The sequence below is a fragment of the Rhamphochromis longiceps genome, linkage group LG6 (genome assembly GCF_057381845.1).
Source record: "Rhamphochromis longiceps isolate RC_006_pf linkage group LG6, R_longiceps_female_GT1.1, whole genome shotgun sequence".
Taxonomy (NCBI): Eukaryota; Metazoa; Chordata; class Actinopteri; order Cichliformes; family Cichlidae; genus Rhamphochromis; species Rhamphochromis longiceps.
This window is the reverse complement of record NC_140562.1, coordinates 17860340-17881354: the sequence shown is the minus strand read 5'-3', so window position 1 is coordinate 17881354 and position 21015 is coordinate 17860340. Positions and strand designations below refer to the sequence as shown.

At 41.1% G+C, this 21015-nt stretch overlaps 2 protein-coding genes across 4 annotated transcripts; both read right to left on the bottom strand.

Moving 5' to 3' along the window:
* Positions 1-1909: 1909 nt before the first annotated feature.
* Positions 1910-7919, bottom strand: cyp4v2a (cytochrome P450, family 4, subfamily V, member 2a). Its single transcript, XM_085409530.1, has 11 exons — positions 7624-7919; positions 7409-7521; positions 6737-6822; positions 6364-6554; positions 5754-5823; positions 5545-5671; positions 5269-5442; positions 4964-5066; positions 3493-3627; positions 3127-3306; positions 1910-3025 (listed from the first exon to the last, which is right to left on the bottom strand). The coding sequence occupies exons 1-11, from the start codon at positions 7814-7816 to the stop codon at positions 2847-2849; spliced, it is 1551 nt and encodes a 516-aa protein (XP_085265656.1). The 5' UTR covers positions 7817-7919; the 3' UTR covers positions 1910-2846.
* Positions 7920-11396: 3477 nt separating this feature from the next.
* On the bottom strand, positions 11397-20022 carry tlr3 (toll-like receptor 3). Of its 3 annotated transcripts, none has more exons than XM_085409527.1 (5): positions 17671-20022; positions 16309-16776; positions 14744-14938; positions 12732-14584; positions 11397-12359 (listed from the first exon to the last, which is right to left on the bottom strand). In XM_085409527.1, the coding sequence occupies exons 1-5, from the start codon at positions 17842-17844 to the stop codon at positions 12128-12130; spliced, it is 2922 nt and encodes a 973-aa protein (XP_085265653.1). In that variant the 5' UTR covers positions 17845-20022; the 3' UTR covers positions 11397-12127. The 3 variants fall into 3 exon arrangements, with proteins under 3 accessions (XP_085265653.1, XP_085265654.1, XP_085265655.1); XM_085409528.1 differs by having other exon boundaries at positions 11399-12359; positions 17694-17831; XM_085409529.1 differs by lacking the exon at positions 17671-20022 and adding an exon at positions 17460-17646 and having other exon boundaries at positions 11399-12359.
* Between the last annotated feature and the right edge of the window lie 993 nt (positions 20023-21015).

Sequence of the window (21015 nt, the reverse complement as noted above, 5' to 3'; positions counted from 1 at the left end):
TGACTTGTGTGGTGGGCACAATATTTTCAACACAGGTGCTGATGTACCCAGTCACATAGCAGTTCTTCATAGTGGCTGCAGTTTGAAACACACCCCAGTCTGTTTGGGCAAAGCAGTCCTGCAGGATGCTCTCAGACTCTGGGGTCCACAGTTTAACAGGTCTGATGGATTGTTTCACTTTCTGCCTGTAAAGTATTCAAAGTAACTGCAGTTTAACCAGCAATTTAAACTGAAACAATATTTAAAAGACTGACAAAAACTCAGAAAAAACCCTACAAATTAGCCATATTTTGTTTCTTTATGTCTTGCGAATCATCTCACAACCATTCAAATTCATCTTGCAACCCCATGCACGGCCCAGTTATGAACCTGTGCTATTTTGGCAACTGCACATGTACTTTGAACTGTCTGTTGTCCCTCTTCAGCAAACCTGCCTTTGCACTTTAGAAACATTTGAACTTTGGCGAACTCAGAGTTAGTATTACGTCTGCAGAGCAGGGGGAAAAAAAGTTGTTCACAGAGAAAAAACCACAAAGATTTTACAGCGAGAATCTAAAATATTGTTGAAATTATTACGTAACTGCAGTGTGCTGTAAAATAAAAGCAGCCAGGGTGTACATGATGAGGTTACTTCAGCAGATTAATGGGGTCAGTCTTCTTTCCAGGTCTTCTATCATACCAAACTTACTTTGTTTTATACAGAAATGCCCAATAAAGTGAACAGTTGCTCGAGGCTACTGTAAGATTAAATTGATCTTGACAGTCTTTACAGCCAATGTGGTTTCAAACTTCAACAACATCACACTGTATGATGATGTATCACATACTTTTCTACTTATAGTTTTATTACAGTGTTTTGATACTTTAATTTATTGCATATTATGAGCTCAGTTTGAGTAAATGTATGTGTTATTGTTATAAAGGTGTCCTGAAAAGTCATCTCTTATAATCCATCTATACTCGAGCCCCACATAAAGCTCCTCTATCTCAGCCATTTATTAGAGATCCTCAGATAAATGAACTCTTCCTGCTTCATTTAGAGCTCGGGCACCTCAGCTCTGCTCATTGATTAGAGATGTGCTCAATAATTCAAAAAATAGCATTGGGAAAGAAGATGCTATTCATCATCAGTCAAGTCATTTGGGTGTTAGGCAATGACCCTTGCAGGCGCACCTGCTAAATCATTCGATGACATAATGAATGGGGTCATTTGTAACTGTATCATGCTGTGATTACCTATTCTTACAAAGGAGCCTTTTTGACCTCAATTCTGATTTAGTGAGTTTTGGTCTTGATACTCGAGAGCCTGAAAGTACACCGAGGAGAGTTTTAGAAGTTTTAGGAAAAAGTTTTAAGGACAAGTTTTTAGACGTGTGCTCAGAGCTGGAATGACAGAACCAACAACGCTAAACAAAAGATGGATTTAGCCCAGAAGTACCTTAAACCTGACCAGTAACCAACAGGAGGGGGGGGAATCGCCTAGTTTTATAGCAGTCTATAAGAAAATGACCCAAGGCTAACTTTCTCTTTGACCACAGCAAACACTTTCCTGATTAGGTTTACGGACTCGTTATGAATTCACTATGATCTTCATTTTGTACATTTATGGTCACATCAGTGTCCACAAGAACAATACATAAAGGTATACTTTGGAGCAGGCCAGCCTTGTGATCGAGCAGAACTATGATCAAACAGAATATCTCAGTTCCACAGTCCACGCTTCCATGACGGTGGCTGTGTCGGCCGTTTCCATGAAGTCTACAGCCTCAGCTTGACTCGAGGCTACAGACTTGGCTGCACGAATGTGGCTTGTGAGCTGATGGATGATGTGGAAATTGACCGTTTCATATGTGCATCTCTCATATGTCCAAATCTTTGAAATGATCCCAGAAAAACACAGTTTAAGCAACACTTTTTATTGGAGAAAGAATAGTAGGTTTTTGGTAAGTAAAGAAAATGAAAGCTACACATAAAGACAGCAACTATTTTTTTTAAAGGGGGGTCAATCCACAGAAAACACAATGGCTAAAGGTTAAAAATTACTATAGCACTTGAAACACTGCACAGTCAAAAGACAGATCTTGTTTGTACTGTAAGTGTAATTAATATCTTAAAGTGTGATTCAGGACTTCATTACAAGCTGATACCACAAAATATATATACATATATGTGTGTGCATGTACATAAGTTCCGTTTTTAATCCTCCATACTGTTTATCTACGTTACACAGCCACATACAAAATAACAGAAATGTGTCATACATGGGTATAAACTCTTGCAGAGTGCATAGTGGATGTGAATCATCCATCCGTCCATTCTCGTACACTTATCCAACTCAGGGTGCAGGGCGGCTGGAGCCTATCCCAGCTGGGAATCAAGATGAATGCTTTCATTTTTTCGTAAAATGGGTGTAACCTAGAAAATAATTATCTGTGACTGACTCCAGTTAAGTAGCTGTTTATCTCATTTTCCACAATTAATCAGTCGCGTGTTTTGAAATCGTCGGTTCATTTTTATTAATGTAACTCACAATATGGTGTAAATCTATACTGTAAATCTTATAGTTTGGAAAACTCTTTCTTTATATTTTGCTTTCGAGGATTTTTTAAGCCTCTTCACACTGACCTGTGAATCATTCAGCTCAAAGATGGACCAGTGCTGTGTCTACACACAACACAGCAAACAGCATTTCAGGATTCCTTTGTCATCTGTATTTATGAATATTTATCATTATGAAAATAGGAATTTCCTAAAATTACTAAAATATTTTTTAAAAATGTCACATTTTTATGTGTCATTAGATAAAAACCATGCAGAGAAAATTCCCCAGGATGCTGCATCAGGTGTTAGTTTGATGACGTTTGAGGCGTCTTCTTTTCTAATTTGATCACGATGCCCTTCTCTGGTCGTAGGATGAGCTCTCCAACCGGGCGGAGGTCTTCGCGTTTCTGACAGGCTTCGACTGTGAAGTTCCGCAAAATAGCCGCCAGCACCACCTTTTCTTCCATGAGTGCGAAACGCTGGCCTAAAGAAAATGACAGTAAAACAAACGAAGACGTGACGCACCTATTTGGAAACCTCACACAGCGAAGCGCGTATGGAGACTATAAATTTAAAAGTCCTTACCTATACAGTTGCGGAGTCCAGCTGAGAAGGGGACGTATGCATAGGCAGGCCTTCCCACCGAATTCTCCGGCAGAAAACGCTCAGGCCTGAACTCTTCGGGCTCGGGGAAGTACCGTGGATCACGGTGAAGAGAGTAGGTGATTATGATCGCGTTTGCGCCTTTAGGAACCTTGAAACCGTCTAAAAGTACGAAGAAAGTATGACACCAAAAACAGGCAAAACCGATTACTCAGATGCATCTGTTACGTGGCCACGACAACAGAGGAAGACTGGCTTCCCTTTTTGTGAAGAGGTATCAGCACCGTCTTGTGTTTGGGATCAATGAGCCATTTGTTTCAGGTGCCAACGATCTAATCTTTAACTCACTGATATAGCAGTCTTCACCGAGGCTACGAGCAAAGAAAGGCACAGAGGGAAACAGCCTCAGAGCCTCCTTGATCACACACTCCAGGTACTTGAGCTTCTTCAGGTCCTCAGTGCTGGTGGGCCGGGAAGATGTACCTTTGAACATTAAACAGCACCACAGCACAGATTAGACATACAGTGATACTTAACCTGCCTCAGTAGGTAAAAGTGCAACAGTACATCCTAAAATTCACCTGTAAATAGGACAGCACTCAAGATCTGTAACTCTCTATAGAGCAATAATTGTTATCAACCTTGTGACTGTAAATCAACAATCATTAACATAACAAATTAATTATATAACCAGGTGTGGTAAGGTAATCTAATAGCTCAGACACAACAGGATACAAATAGGATAGTAACCTCTTTGCAAATATGGTGAGGTTACAAGGATTTTGGTAACTTTTTGCACTTTTAACAACCAATTGCACGTACTTGCAGTGGCCAGCTATCTCAGAACAACCACTTTTGATTCCAAGTCATTGCACAGGTCACATGGTGGGAGTCGACCTGTCTCCAAATAACTGTGATCCGAATCAGCCCATATGGGCTGGTGAAGGTTTGCAGACATTTGTGGCCAAATTTATAAATGCAGACAGATCACGAGGACATTGCAATCAATCTGGATCAGTCAGTGCAACTCATCTGCGGTGCAACTCTTTGCAATCGGTGATTTCACTCAACTGGATACCAGTTGTTTGCGTTCTTGTTATAGTCCTATATAAAAAGCTGCATCTATGTCGGTAGTTAAATCGGAATTTTTAAATTCTTTTTTAGATCTATGCAGTTCTTTCTGTAATCTGAATATAAGTGGTTGATGTCAGTTTCTGTTTAATATTAATTTCTGTGTATGTACATTTGGGTGATTCACTGCAGTAAATTGCTGTACTATCATAAACACATTGAAAGTTATCGCTAACTTGCCCCCATTCAATCACAATCACAGTGATAGCAGACTGACTCCATGTTATTGCTGTTTTATCACCATCTTAATGCACCGCAGTCAACCTGAAGACAGCAACTGACCCTGGTCCCCGTCTTCAAAGCAACCATTTCAAAGACAAAAAGGTTATAAGTTCACTGCACATGGCTACAAAAGTCATGCCACGGTCTCCAATCACTGCTTCCCCAGGTGTGGCTGTAGCATAGGGTTTACATTGGAAATATAAGTGATGACCATATGGCAAAATTATCCTTCTCTACTTGTGGACAAATTAGCCTGGTTGCCTATGGTTACAAGGCCATCGGTAAAGAAAGTTATTATGCTGCACTTTTTGTCTGTGTATTCTGGCGGGTATGTTCACAGCTCTTATCCCTGAAAAAGCTCCCCGTGCCTTACAAAGAACAAATGAGTTTGAACAAAGATGAGTCAAAAAGCCCTCAGGCAGGAACAAAACAACACCATTAAAGTGGTAGAGCCTGTTATTATTACCGAACACCTCCTGTAGCTCTTGTTGAACTTTCTTGTGCACCTCAGGGTGCGAGCCCAGCAGGTGGAGAGCCCAATTCATAGCGGCGGCTGTAGTATCATGGCCCTGCAAATAAAGAGAGTTAATTAGAGACTTTTTTAAAGACCCTTTATTGAAACAGGATATGTGGATTATTCTCCCATAAGAGGCTCACATCATTATCTCAGAAAGTAAATCCTTTATTGGCACAAAGTGCAGTTTTTTGGGTAATATAAATGTATTAATAAGAGCAGCCTTAAGTATTCCTTTTCATTGCTTAACCACCAACCCGAAACATAAAGGTGTCCACTTCCTCCTGGATGTCCTCATGGCTCATCTTGCTGCCGTCTTCATAGGTGGTGCTCAGGAGCATGTCCAGAAATGCCCGTCGTTTCCTCTTGCCTTGGTCGTTTTCGCTGTCTGACTCGTTGCAGGACATGTTCTCAGCTCTTTCATGGATCACCTGAAAATAAATGGGAAGAGAAGAAGAGATGCTTCTTCTGAACAATTTCATGATTTCTGCATGATCGCGCAACGTGGAAAAGCGACCCGCTCCGTTACTCACTTTGTAGGTAAAGGAGTGGAGGACCTTGAGTGTTTTGTCGTGGTCGCGGCCTTCACTAAAGTAAGTGTAAATGAAGTCAGGCCATAACCAAGGTGACCGCTGTCTGCGACTGACAATGTCGCTCATTCTGAGAATAAAGAGAAAGACAGCAGATTAGATCTTTTTCTTCTACTATAATTTGCATTAGAATGATAAAAGCAGTAACTCACCTGTACACGCTCCTAACATACTCCGAATCAGAGTTACTCTGTGCATAAATTTTCTTTCCCATTGCAGTTTCTGTCAAGAAATTAAGGGTATATAAATATAAAACGCCCTTTTTCTAATTATTTATTTTGTATACCTGCATTTGTTAAGCACAAAAAGGGTCAAAGGTTTATCCAACTCAAAGGGTTGACAACTTAAAGGAAAAACCTTTACAGTTCAACCCCTACAGTAAAGGGATCTGGTGTCTCCGTTATGTCGTTGCAGATATTTCACTGGATTGGATTCGCCTTCCACCTTATAGAGAAAAATGAATCTAGAGTTGTTCTGGGAGATCACCGTCATCATTTGACGACTGGACTCGTCTCTTCCAGAATGACATAATGCATGAGGGCTCAAAAAATGCGACCGAGACCCACTCATCATTTCAACCCAATTAGACTGCATGAGTGGATGAATGGTCTCACTGCTAATCCCTACCATTACCAATTCTAATGAGAGAATATGTTTTGGAAGGAGAAACCATGCCATGCTGAATCTGCTCTGTTCTGGATGCGTATCACCTTAACGCAGGGTTTTCCTTTAAGTTGTCCCAGATTTGCACATTCTGCTTACCGCAGATAATGTCGAGAGCACAGAGGGTGATGAGACTGAAGCAGTTGAATGGACCCTTCCCTGCGTGGTTTTCCAACTTCTCCACCAGAATCTCAGCCTGCTCGTTCATCACTTCCAAGAAGTCCTCCAGGATGGAGAAGTGAAAGGTGGGCGTCAGCATCTTCCTCCGCTGACGCCACTTGGTCCCAGTGCTGATCAAAGATAAGAAGGCGTTATGCACTTTATATTATTTCATTTGCAATAATAATGCTGTAGATAGGAGCTTCTTTTTGTTTTGTGCATAGTCTTAGCTCAAGTTTTGATATATGAACGATCTAAATCTTTTGATCTTTCCTGATGGACAGATGGGATGTTTGCTATGCCACAGTTATACCTAGTAAGCAGACCAGTTCCCAGCCAAGGATGCAGAAACTTGTATGCAAAAGCTTTCTCCATGTGAATGCTGTTAGCCAGAACCGGCTTAAAGAAAAAGTAGACAGAAACATGTCATGAGTAATATTTGAGGCAAAAAGTTGTTTACTTAAAGAAATCTTCAGTGCACAATCGAGCATGCTATGTTCCAACAGTCCCTGTCGTCACAGGGGGAAAGAAATGATTCACTCAGACTGACCCTGCAAGCATCCACCTTAGTCCATTATCTTATCTAGATGTATGATGAAAACAAGTTACACATACAGTTTAGGTGGGACATATTGTAACTTCTTTAAGGAACATGAGGAATTTGTGCTAAGAGGAGTAACTGGCTTCAGCTTAATGTTTGAGTGGTGGGTGGCAGGAATTCTGTATCCTGCACTGTATAAAAGTGCAAAGACATCCTAAGATGTCATCACAGACTGCTTAGCTGATCTCAAAGACTTCAACGGGATCTCATCCAATCCATCTGTAACGACAGTGCAGCTTCCACTTCAGTGACATGTGTGGTTTGTTTACCTGCTTCGCTGAACGGGGATGGAAATTGTCCATAGGCTTACTCATCACAGGCATATTTACAGTATAAGACGTGCTGCATCCACTCTGTATTTTGGATAGGTGTCAGTCCGCTTACCTCAACCGTCTCAGCGTGATACAGAACCACAAAGGGGACCGGCCCGACCCAGAGTTTAAACAGCGGCTTATCTCGGAACTCCCAGGTAAAATCCTGAATTTGACGAAAGAAGTCTTAAAGAGAAAAATAAAGATGTTGGGTACAAAAATCACGAGAAACTCAATGTGCTTCATCACTTTGAGTACTTTAAATGAACACGTTGCTTGCTTGCTTACCGCCCGCATTGTTTTTGAACTGCAGAGCATTCCCAATGAAGGGGTAAGTGGTTCCCAGCTCAGGGATCGGCTTCATCTCAAACCATTTGTGCAGGTAATCGCTCAGCAGCTTGTAGGTTAAGTAGGTCAGAAAAGCAACAAAGATGCTAACTCCGAGTAAAGTTGTGCTGTAACTGCCAATTAAAACTGCCATTTTTCATGCCGTGTGTGTGCTCAGCCTGTGTGTGCTGAAATGTCGGTGCCAGGCTGTCCTTAAAAGCTCTGTGACATGTTTTTGCCCTGCCTTTTACTCCTCCTCTCCTCTACTGTCCTGTAGTGGGTAAAGGGGACCCCTGGTCTTACATTGCCATCTATTGCCCAGGAGGAGAGGAGGATGTGTGAGGGACTTCATTGAAAGTTTATTAAATTGACATTTATAGCATGAGATAACAGGTAAATGTACATTTTCAAATATGAAAAACGTGCTCTCTGCTGGCACGAATAACCCGTGTTAATTATTTACTGCGTGATCAAGAACTTTGTCCGATTTATTATCTCCGTGTATTTATCCACATTAACAGTTCGTGTCCTACCTGCCTGGTTAATAAGTGACAGTCTTATCTGTGATTGCCTTGTGTTTTTTTTTTTCTTTTTATGTCATCATAGCTCTTCAGCTTTGCACGCTAATTACCTTTAGCAATGGAAGGAGTGAGCCTGTAATATCTCATTCCTGTTTGAGCCAGGATTTCTGCTGCCCAGGCCCCACAGCTACTGAAAGGACTTACACTCCTTTACTAGAGAGCCCTGCTTTAAAATATGTGGTCTGCCAGTCTCCTTAATGTTAATGCGTCCACATTAATAAGCATTGATATCTTCCCTGATGCTGGCTTTTGAACTGTGAGCTGATAACAAGGAAGGAAGGTCTCTGTTTTGACAAGGTGGTGCCCGAGGTTTCCAAAAAGGATTTGAAAATCACAGATTTTACGACAGGAGAGTTTTTAAGTTTTCCTCAGTCGATTAAAACTGGAGATTTTGCTAGTAGTGGCTTTGACTCGTGCAGAGAATTCTCTGAATCTTTTAATAATATCATGTGTCTAAGTGATGAATTCTTAGATAAACCCTCCCAAGAAAGCCTGAACCATTGTGGGAATGTGATTTGTTTTCAGTAATTTCCAGACATTGTAGTCTACAAAGACTGTAAAAATGTCACTTTTAGAAACGAACATCCTTAAGACAATTTGTTCAGCCTTAAGAATGTTTTGAAAAAGTATTTGTTGGAAAATAAGCATGCCATTTAAATATTGACTGATAATAAGGTAAAAATAATTTTGGTAGTTTTTACGGTAAAACATTTCCGCTGGTAAAAAAAACAAAAACCTAGGTAAAGACAGTGCACCTTAAAAACATTGCCTGAGTGGCTGGAAATATACTGCAAATTAGAACAACTTCGTAGCTTGCTTTTGACTCCTTAGTACAAAATGTAATACTGAGCTTTAGCCACTAGATGTTCGATGTCAACTTCTTTTTTGTTTGTTTTTTCCATATTACCCTCTGCATTGGCATACAATATAAAATAGGACTAGACTGGAAACAACAATAAAGGAGGATGTTACGAATGAGCAAGCAATAAATCTGTGAATTCCACGATTTTTATATTATTAATAAAACGTTTAATATTTTTATTTAAAATATTTATGCGGTTTTATTGCATTTATTATGCAAAAATACAACTCTTGCAGTCAGTCTCGTGCAATCAGTAGCGGTTTTTGATACGGTCGACATGGGCGGTTGCCCGGGGCGGCATCACGGGCATCGGCAAAAAAAATAAAAATAAAAAATTGCTCGTACTCATGCTGCCCCGACATCAGCCAGCGCACATTGGGAATGGCATAGGAACCGATCGGTTTTCTATGGCCCATTTGCTGGGAGTAAGGACGCCCTCCGTTTGCCAGGTGCGCCTGCTGCTTGCGGCACAGGGAGGAGAGGGCGGGGCGGCGACGGATTCACTGGTGGCTGGAGCGGCATCTAATAACCAACTCGCAAAATAAAAACAAACCAACAAACACGAAAACACCAGACATCATGATACAGAGTTATAATTTGCGCCGATGTTTTTTCGAAATTCTATACGTGAAAAGTGAGCGCGAGAGCCCTCAGTGCGCCTGCTTGCTGCTGAAGTCAAAGTAAACTTTATTGTCATCTCCGCTACATACAGTCCAGTGTAGAGAGAGACGAGACGACGAGGCTTCAGTTACAGCAGTGCAAGTAAACAAACAATAAATATAAGAAGAGTAAGAAAATGAATATACACTTTAGGACAAGGGGTAAAGGGATCAATAACAATTTAAAATTTATAATTTACAGTTTGATGATTTAAAGTACACACAACCCTTCAAAGGGGGAGGGGGGGCGGCTGCTTCCAGATAGAGCACATTTCATTCATAATGATGTAAATCCAAGCCCATTATGTATTCATGATTTGAATCCTGGGTTGTGTGAAATCCCAGAAATAAACCTTAGACAAAGTGAATCTGTGAACTAAGGTGTAGGTCTATTAGGTTATGTTGTGACGATCCTGGAGTTGGGGGATTTGTGTTCATACTGGAGTGCAAAATCAAAACCAATGTAAGATGGGGCAAGGATACCTAGACCCCGGGGCTTAGAGTACGCTTGGGGAGTGTGATTGTGTGTACAGTGTCTCTTTATGTCTGTCTCCACGTTGGGTGAGTGTTGAGTAAGTGCATATGAGAGCATGAGGGTGGGAATGGATGTTTGTATCTGTGTGTGCCTGTTTGTCTGTGTCCATATGTCAGGTTGGGTATCAGACGCCACCTCTCTGGGGACATCTCAGGCCCTCCAAGGTCTGGAGGCCTATCTCCCCCCACAACTTCCCCTGCCAGTGACAGACGCCCTCAGACACCGGTGCGTTGGTGGGTCTTGGATGAGCATCCAGGTACACACCGGCTCACTCCTTGGTGGCTGCTTATCGGGGCCTGGAGCCTGGGGCTCGCTCGGGCCACTTCGGGGGTGGGGTGCCCTCGGCCTGGGGCTCGGTCACTCTGGCGCAGCTGGCTGCCGGTGGAGCTCCCGGGCATGTCACTGCAACCCCCCTGGCTTCTGCTCCGCGGCTGCTGAGTGACCCCCCCCCCCCAATCTGGGACTTTCCTCAGCTCTTTCTGGGACAGTGGCGCGGCTGCCCCTCTGTTGGTCTTCCTTGGTCTCTTGTGTTCTGGGGGCCTCTGGATGTCTGGAGTTTTGATCTCCTCCATACCTGCTTCATGCCCTGGAGGACGGGGCTGTGGCCCCCCCACACCCTCTAGCAGATCATTACATGAAGGAACCTTTTAAAAACAAGTGTGTTCATGCTCACAGGTGTACACACGGGTGCTCACACACACAAACTACACCCTTTTTACCTTAAAGCACACTGTGCGCTGTCGATCTTACTTGCTGCACAATAATGTTTAATATTTAGTATTTACTGTTATATTCCCATAGATCATCATGATGTTGTTTATTCTATTGCTCTAGTCTTCTTCTGCTTGTTTGCTTTTTTTCTCAACAGGTGATCCAGGAAAAGAGAGGGAAAAAAAGGTGATGAAGCAAATTTTCATTGTCTTTTCTCTCTCTCTTTTCTCCCTTTTCTTTCCCTCTCCTTCCATTAACTTTCTTCTGAACTTTTCTTCTTGTCCAGTCTGGCCTGATTACAATAACTTAGAATAAAAATAACTAATAAAAGAAAAAATGAAAAAGAAAAAAAAAAACAATGTAAGATGGACAAGAAAAGTTCAAAGCCATCAGGTGCTCAGTTTAGAAAAAATGGAAAAGAAGAGGAGGAGAAACGAGCAAAAGATACAGGTAAGCAGATGTGTCATTGGCAGGTCATCCTGAAACAATCAGAATCAGAATCAGAATACTTTATTAATCCCTAAGGAAATAATGTGGATTACAGTTGCTCCAAAAAGAAATGGTAAAAATAGTAACAGTAACAGACTAAACTCCAAACAATACATTATGTTACAGATTTTAATATTAATTAGTCATTGTCAATTGTTGATTTGTCCTGTTCTCATTGTATGACGAATTATGATGGCTGTTTGGTAGCCGTTTGCATACAATGCATACTTCCTCTCTCTTCATATGTGTGTGGGGCAGAGGGAGTGTTCGCCCGGGTGCCAAACAGGCTAGGACCGCCACTGAGTGCAATGTTTATACAAAAGGCAACACAATCAGAAATTGGAAGTAACATACAAACACTAGTTTATGTTAATTCTTTTACCCATTAACCCCTGAGGCTCTTTTCCAAACGGAATGATTTCTGTCATATTTTAAGCTACTTGTAGAATAAAATCACTGAGTGTACATTAAAATTAAGTGAATGCGGTCTCTCGCTGTATACATCATTACTGATATACACTGAGTTGTGAAACTCATCATTAAGAATAGACTTGAGGTCTTCAAATCCTGTCTTTATTGTGGAAAGAATCAAGAATGCAATCTGTCATGATTATCAAGGATAAACAAGTCAGTCCTTCAGCCGATTAGTCAAGCCGAGCGCAATGAGAAGCTTCTGGTGAAATGCTGGTATCCTTTCCTTATGGACAGGCCAGTCCAGAATGCAACGTGAACGTAACATTCCTCTGCGGAGGAAGAGTGAGTGAAACAACTTGTGATCGTGCACATCCTGAAGAAAGACCAGGATGACTGAGTCCCTGCTTTCTTCGATGACTTGTTGAAGTGCATGATAGACTTTAAATCTGGTGACAAGAAAGAGAAGACATTGTGCTATTAAACAATATTATCTGACTAAGATAATTTTGCAACTTTTGCAATAAATAAATGACTGTTTGATCTCAAAATTATAGAGTTAGTGTGTGAACATGTAAAAAACAAGCAATTCGGAGCGCTTAAATCTACAGGTGAATAGGGACAAGTTCTACATATTGCTTGAAATGAACTACTATTGCTTTAAAAACACTATATGAAAGGTGTAAGTGTACTGATTTTTAATCAAAGGAAGGAGAATTTGATAAAACTGCCTTGCACATCACCATTTTTTTTCTTGTACTTAGCTTTCACCTGATACATAAAGTCACAATAAAGCATAATCTAGTGTATGTTTTATTTACCGTCTACACCAGGGATCTTTGAGGAGACTTTCGGTGATGACAAACATGATTTTTCTGGACTTTTTCATATTTGTCACAATGGATTCCACCTGTGACATGCCAGCGACTGAATCTCGATCCTCTAAACAAAACTGGCACTTTTCATTCTCTAAAGGGACCAACCTCCTCTCCACCCAACTGGAGTCTTCCTCCGTACGTATGACATAAGCGTCGTACTCATATTCTCTGCCTTCGTCAACTTTGGCATCACTGAATCCTAATGTGCGATTGATCATTATGTTCCAGTAAAAGTGGATCCTCCAGTCATGAAACCGCACCGTGAGTGCGGTTACAATTAGCAAGATGACGGCTGTGCTGCTCACTATGTAAAGAGTCTGAAATGGGGTCATGTCTTTGCAAGAAAGGGGGTCGAAATCCATGATGGAGTGGTTAAAGTAAGCTCGTGGAGTGTTGCACACATACTCGTCCCTGACATTTGGCACACTCGTCGTATTTGTGGTATTCAACCACGTCACGAACCACAGGATGCTCTCGCATGTGCAGTCGAATGGATTTCTGCCCATGATAAGCTGGGTGAGGTTGCTCATGGGAGTACGAAACACTTCAGGTCTCACGCTTGTGATCAAGTTCTTCTCAAAACGTAATACCTGCAGCGACTTCAGGTCATCGAAAACAGAGTCCTTGAGATTATTTATGAGATTGTTGCTAAGGCTTAGCTCCTTGAGGTGAGTCAAACCTTTCAAAGCCTTCAGTGGGATCTCATCCAGTCCATTATAATCCATCTGTAAGGATTCCAACCTCTGCGCATCTTTGAGAAACAACACCGGCCCACCAAGGTTGGCACTCTTCCACAGTCGGGCCAAGTTGTTGTGCTGGAGTTTCAACACCTTTAGGTTTACAAGCCCCTCTAGCAGATTGTCTTTGATGTTAGCAACATTGTTGTTGCTGAGATCCAAGACAGAGAGGTTGGTCAGGGGTTTGAATGGAGAGTGATCTAGGTTTAGGGCTAAAGCTTTAAGACTTCTCCCCAAAGTCAGGACTCTAAGGTTGGGCACATTAATAAAGGAACTGGAGCTTAGGTCAATTGACTGGAAGTTATTGCTCATGTGAATTTCCTGAACCTGATCTAGGCCTTCGAATTCTCTGCCTGTCAAAGTTTGCTTGATATGGTTGTAATCTAGAAGAAGAACAGTGAGGTTTCGCAAAACAGAGAAGCTTCCGGGATTGATCTGCGCTATATTTGTATTTATAAGATTTAGCCATCTGACTGGTGAATCTGCAAGAGATGCTAAGGTCTTGTTGGTGATGTTTCGGAGTGACGGACAGCTAATCCAGCTTATGTCAAGTTTTTTAAGACTTTTTAAGCCTGCAAAGGTGTGCTCTCCGATTTCCCGGATTGCAGTCCTCTGTAACATCAAACTCTCTAGCATGCCTAATGGCTGGAAAGCAAAATCATCAATAACTGGGGCAGCGGTATGACCTTTCACCAGTGCTTCTGTAAGTGCCAGTTTTTTCAATCTATTGAGCCCCTGAAATGTCCCATTGGTTAGGTGCTTAATGTTATTGTGCGACAAATTTAGAGTTTGAAGTTTAGATAGCCACTGAAATGAGCCGTCTTCAATTTTACCCATGCCATTACTGGACAGATCCAAGAAGGTTAGATTTGTCTTCTGCAGTCCTGTAAAGACTTTGTTTGTGACCATGACTAGACTCATTTTCCGAAGAGAGAGAGCATCGATGGCTGTCCCAGACAACTCTGAGCACAGTTTGGAAACCATCAGAGTTCCCAAGTTGCCCCCATCCATGATTAAAGTGCGCAGGCCTGAAATGTGCTGAAAGCAGCCGGGCTCCAACTGCAAACAAACAATCACAGAGATTTTTTTTAGTGAGACGGAAAAAGGAAACAAAACAGACAACCGAAAGGAATGTGCTACAGTAACTCTACTTTCTACTGCCAGTTCCGATTTTGATGGAATTTCATTTCCCATTTCTGGATTAAACAAGTTTCTTACTGTTTTTAACAACACAGATGACAGGTTGAGGACTTGCAGAGAGGATGAATGGTCAAGAAATGAAAAGTCATCTTTCTTCAGAGTGGTGAAGTCATTGAATGCCAGGCTGAAGTTCACCAGGCTGGGCAGCTGAGGCTGGGAGCCGAGCTTGGGTGACTGCAGTTTGTTTTTAGAAACATCTAGAAAGGTTAGGTTCTGTGGATTATTAAAGAAGAGGGAGACAAGAAGAAGGGTTATTTAATGCTGTGCACAAGAGGCAAACAATTGATCCACAGCATATGTCAGACAAAATTTCATAAGCAGCACTTCTCTCAGGTCACAGGATAGTTTGCTCCATCTCTCTACAAAGACAGCTCACATATGCACCATCCATCCATTTCATATTAAAATTCCTCGGCTCTTTGTTTTTTTTTTATTATTGTTTTATTTTATTTTATTTTATTTTTGGTGGTAGGTGGAATTTACGTTACTCATGTGTATTACTTTTGCAGGACAGTCCATAGTTATTAGGTTTTAACTGTTCTTACTTGCCTTTATTTCCATTAAGTACAAATTAAAGAATGGCAGAGGAACTCCAAAGGGTCCCCCCCCCCAACACCATCGTTCCAATCATAAAGAAAGCGTCCCACATTTTTCACTGGCTCTAGTTTTCCAAAGTTAACACTGCAGGGCGGATGCTTTTTTGGTCAAAATGTCTGGCTTTTTTATCTAGTGGCTGTGAAGAAACCAGGAAACATCAAGTGCAGGTTACAATGTCCGTGTCTTTTGTTGCAGATGCATGCAAAACTGAGAGAACTACACGTCACCACAAAGATATAAGTGGTGCAGATTTTGTAATTTAATGGAAACAACCATTAAAAAAAGGAAATACGGCTACAATGAAGACTGGCTGAAGCAAGCGGAAAAAGACTGTCAGACTTTGTTGGGGTGGGGTGAGTCACGCATATGAAATATGTGGCTTGGAAGAAATGCGCTGAGCAACAGATGCATCCCAGCTGAAAAGATGATTGGAAGGCAGAATCCGTGATGAAACAACAGCTAACAACTGCTGTAACAGTTAGTTTAGAAAAAGTTGATATGTGTATTTAATAAGACTGGAAAAAAAAACGCACTAACTTTCACTTCCTGCTAATCATAGGAAGTTCGGAAAATCGAACTGAAATTAATACACAAACCTCTTCCGTTTACATTTGTGGGACTTGATTTTTGAAGCTATATGTGGCAAAATTTCAATATCTCTCTCAGAGGAAGTAGGAAGCTCCACATTTCCTCACACACACACATACTCTTTACCCCAAATTTAATTTGTTTGGATACCAACACATCAGTAGATATCAAACAAATGGCAGCAAGCTTTGGGCAGCAGGCTGTATAACCTAAATCCATGACCTAACCTAACCTAAATCCCCAAAACACTGATCACTGATGATTTGTATGATAAAAAGAAAACTAACTGAAACAGAGCTGTCATATTAATAATGAGGAGCAAACGTACAGTTTTTGGCCTTGAAATATAATTGAGTCAAGCAATAATTAGTCATCTAAGTGATCCGACACATCAGTACCTGCAGTGACGAGAAGGGTTCTCCCTGCAGCTTTAGTCTATTACTAGCCAAGTTCAACGATGTCAGTCGGGTGCAGTGGCTCATATCTCCAGTCTTCAGCAAATGCACCTGATTGTGTTCCAGGTTCAACATCTGCAGCAGAGGCAGTGTTTGGCACAAACCCGCGTCCACCTTGGTGATGCTGTTGTAACCGGCGTCGAGGTGCAGGAGGCCCGGGTACAGGCTTAGTGACAGCGGGGTAATCCCTCTCAGTATGTTGTGGGACACATCCAGGCTGGTGATGTTCCTGGGAAGGTCTGAAGGGATCGCACTGAGGCGGAGGCGACTGCAGTCAGCTCGGCCGTCTTCCACATAGCAGGAGGTCTTCTTCTCAGAGGCATCGCAACGGTACGGTCCCGTCAAAACACAACACGTGACGAGGATCCATGACAGGAGACGGGAACGATGGGCGCACATCATTTCAAAGACCTTTAAAGAAGAGAGAAGGGTGGATTTGCATTCAAATTTGTTGCTGGGATGGTAAGACTAAAGAAAAGGCTGAGAAGCCCTCTGTGGAGCTGGGTGGAACTGAGACATGTTTTTCTTACTTTTTTTTTTTTTTTTTTTTACTTTCCTCTATATTAATAACAATTATAACTCTACACAATTTGTTTATATAAAAATATAATATTTGGTATACTGGGAAAATTACAAAAACAATGTACCAACGATTTCAATTGTGACACTACACTGTAGAACTAGTAAACACTGTTGTGCAAAAGTCTTGGACCACCCCTCACTTCTTTATACAAGTAGTTTACTTCCAAGGAGCCAAACATTCTTGGGCAGTAGTTTACTAGACTTTGCCTGCAGTACAGGCTGGATAAACCTGAATGGAAAAATAAACAATAAAAGATCACGAGTCATGGATTGACCTCCACTGAGCCCAGACCTCAATATTACTGAAACAGGGTGGGATCATCTCGACAGAGAACAGAACAAAAGGCAGCCAACATTCAAAGAAGAGCTCTGAATGTCCTCCAAGAAGCCTGGAGAACTTTTCCTGAAGACTACCTAAAGATATTAGAAGAAAGCTGCCTAAGAGAGCTCGGGCTATGTTTAAAGCAACGATGATCATACCAAATATTCACTGTCGAGCTCGTTGTTTTTACCTTTTCATGTTTCAATAAGTCGCGGCAACCTTTTCGTATTTCCTATCAAAATATAAAGAGATGAGCGGTGGATCCAGCCCTTTGCGCAGTTCTGTAACTTTGAAAGCTTTCAAAAATATCCGCCCTCGTAATTACAGGGTGACTACAGCGCTCCCACGCTGACCTTACAAGCACACTAATATTTTGAATGCAGTCCATACAGATTTCTTACCAGATGTGAACATTGCACAATACCTTCGACAGTCAGAGTCCAGACAGAAGATTCCCCCTGCAGCTGCACGGCTTCTATCGCTGAACGCACACAGCCACAGCGGCGCTTATGAGGAAATGAAACTGTGGTTTCGTTTCTTCTTCGGTGGTGGGTATCCACTGGAGAGCTAACCATTTCACGCAGGCGGATAGCCACAGATATTGAGATATTAAGTTTGCATAAAATTTATATGCATCATATCCTACACTCCAGAGACACGTCGGGTGATTTGACGTCTAGTTTCCGAACAAACTTTTTGGACTTGCGTGTAGACCGTAGACAGGATTCAGGAAGGCGTGGTGTAAACAGATTGAGTCAGCCGGTCGTCTATTATGTTCGTGCCTTCTGAAACATTTGTCGGTGGTTTCATATATTAAACCGGGAACCGTTTCTTTAAACATGTTTAACATCCGCGGTGAGTTAAACAGCGACTGAGATGCGCCTGAGCAAATACACTGCTGTGTAGGAAAAGTGTCGTAAATATGTGCAGGTAACAACAGACAGCTGTAGTTATTTCTCTTTTTCTTTTAGGCATCCTTTAAATTAATAGTTAATTATATTTATTATGTTATAAGTTATTAAAACAAAAAAATTGTTACTTTATATTTATTTAGTTAGTTCGTTTTTTTTAGGATATGAAACTAGTCAGATGTCATTTAGGTAGCTCAAAGTTTATATGTGGTACTCTAAAACGCACACTTATTATAGTGACAGGACCAGAATAAATACGAGGTTTTCACTATCCAAAAAAACAACAACTGCTGCTTCTCTTTTAAGAGGAGTAGCATCTTACAGCTAAGCACTTGTTATAGCAAGTGAACCACACACCTGTGGGATATGGTTTCCCTTACCCTGATGAGGTTTCGATTTGGGGTCACAAACACAAGGCCTGGGTGCCAGAATAAGCTCTGCTAAGAGTCCAATCCAACCCACTGCATAACTTTGGAAAAACTTAATTTTGAACTTTCAACTGTGTTTTAAAGCTTTTCCTACATGGCTTTTCCCTCATGGTCATTCATACATGTAATATTCTTTATTTTGGTATCAGCCAGGCTCTGCTCTCTCATCTTCAGCTAGTTCAGAATGCAGCTGCCCGACCCTTGACAGGCACTCGTAAACATGAATATATCTGTCCAGTCTTGGCTCGTTTATACTGGCTTCCAGTACGTTGTAGAATCGATTTTAAGATTTTCTTTCTTGTTTTTAAGTCTCTAAATTAGCTGTGACGGGTTAGCTCCGTCAAACCTCTCAGACCTACTCTCAGGTCAGCTAATAAGTTGCTTGTAGTTGTCCCTAGAAACAAGCTAGGGCCTTTGCGATTGCTGTGCCCAAACTTTGGAACAGTCTGCCTCTTCATATTAGGATCTCTCCAACACTTGACATTTTTAAAAACCCATCATCACTTAATTGTGACTGGGCTTTTGTGTGATTCTTTGTGTGTGTTTGTTCTGCTTTTTACTTTTTTACTATGTACAGCACTTTGGTCAACCTTTGTTATTTAGAGGCATAAACACAGTCATTTAAGACTGTGTTTTTGTTAAGTTATATTTAAGAGTACACCCTAAACAAATGTACAGAAAGCACACTTTACAGTTTCTCTCTCTCTGCTTTAATTTTATTACATTTATTCACAGAGTATCAAGTTCTCCCTGATTGTTCCGAGGCCTGCAGGAACACTGCAGCGTACAAACTGACATCTCATTACATGACCTGATATGTCCTTATTCAGAACGACAGAGAAGTGAAATCTTGTTGTTGTAAATCTGAACTTGGTGTTAGTAACCACTGGAGGGCAGTAAAACGCTGCTATTAAACCATGAGCTTAAGTAATGCTGTGCTGTTTGTTGGTGGGCGCTATGAGTCCTCTTTCAGGGTACAGCACATATTTATAGTGACAGGTCTTTCAACAGAATGACACAACAAATGTCAATGAGCCCGTATTATACAGTTTGTATGCATCTTTGTGTTGGAGATTGCATTACACATACTGGATAATGTGCTAAAATCTATGGATTTGTTTCTGTTTTGCAGGGTGCTTTAATTGAATATATTATCTGACCCCACATAACTTTTCTTCTTATTATTCTATTAGAAAATAGAATAATAAGAAGTCCTTTTGGTAGGGACCCAGAACAACACAGTTCAGAACGCAATCATATCTACACTATGGACATAAATGAAGCATCAATGTTATTTCACTCCTGACTCTTGCAACCGATGACACTGATTATATTTATTTTAGTTCAAATTAATTATTTAATGCAGGGAGTCAAAGATGTATGACTTCCACCAGAGATGTACAGTGCAGGTAATTTCATTTTAAAGTATAAGTTACTGTGATTGCAGCTGTAGGCTGCAGCTAAGTGCATTACATAGGCAGTCCAAATACCTATAAATCTGAAGGTAATCACCATGGCAGGCCTTTAAAAGGTCAGCAGTGATAGAAAATCAGAAATTACTTACAGCTGGTGTAAGTTACATAAAAAAAATTAAAAGCAATAATGTTAGACTGACAATTATTCTTTAAACTGAATTTCACTTGAGATAAAAACCTTTATTTTTTTTATGGAAGCATAAAGATACAAGTGCCAGTTGAGCCAAAGCATTTTCATTATCTTAACATCAATTATCATACTGCGGGGGTTGCATGTCCCATCTTTTGCCATACAACACTGCCGTAGTTCAAACCTGCAATGAAGTGCTACTGAAATCGTTTTCACTGAACTTTAAAAATATTTTTTCCTGTATTTTCAGCCATCATTTAGTTTTTTAACTGTGGTCTGAAAAAAAGAGGAAAAAAATGGACCAATCTTAAGAATTTTCACTGTGAGCGTGTTAACATTTAGCCTCAGAGAGCTGCAGCTGTGCACTTTCTGGATTTATAGTATCATAGAACTGCATACATAAGTACTATCTTTTAAATGTGGAGATAGCAACGTGCGATTAACATCTTAAATCTCTTAAACTCCACAGACCGTGTCAGCGTTTTTCCTGTCTTTTTCATTTTCCATCTCTCCTGCACACTGCTAATCGATTAATTATGCAGAGATGGATGAAGGAAGGTCACTGACCCTGCAGCAACATTTTAACACAGCATGTTTACTCTGTCTATTAACTGGATTAGTGCTATGGATGAGGACAGCTGTGTTGCAGGAAAAGGAGGAAACATTACATTGCTTCAGTTTGGAAAAAGAAAAGCCTTCTTCTCTCTGTAGTCAGACCCGAAGATATGTAAACACACCATTCTCTCACCTCCCTTTTCTCCTTCATCCCCCCCTCAGATTATTGGGCTGCAGAGCAGGTACT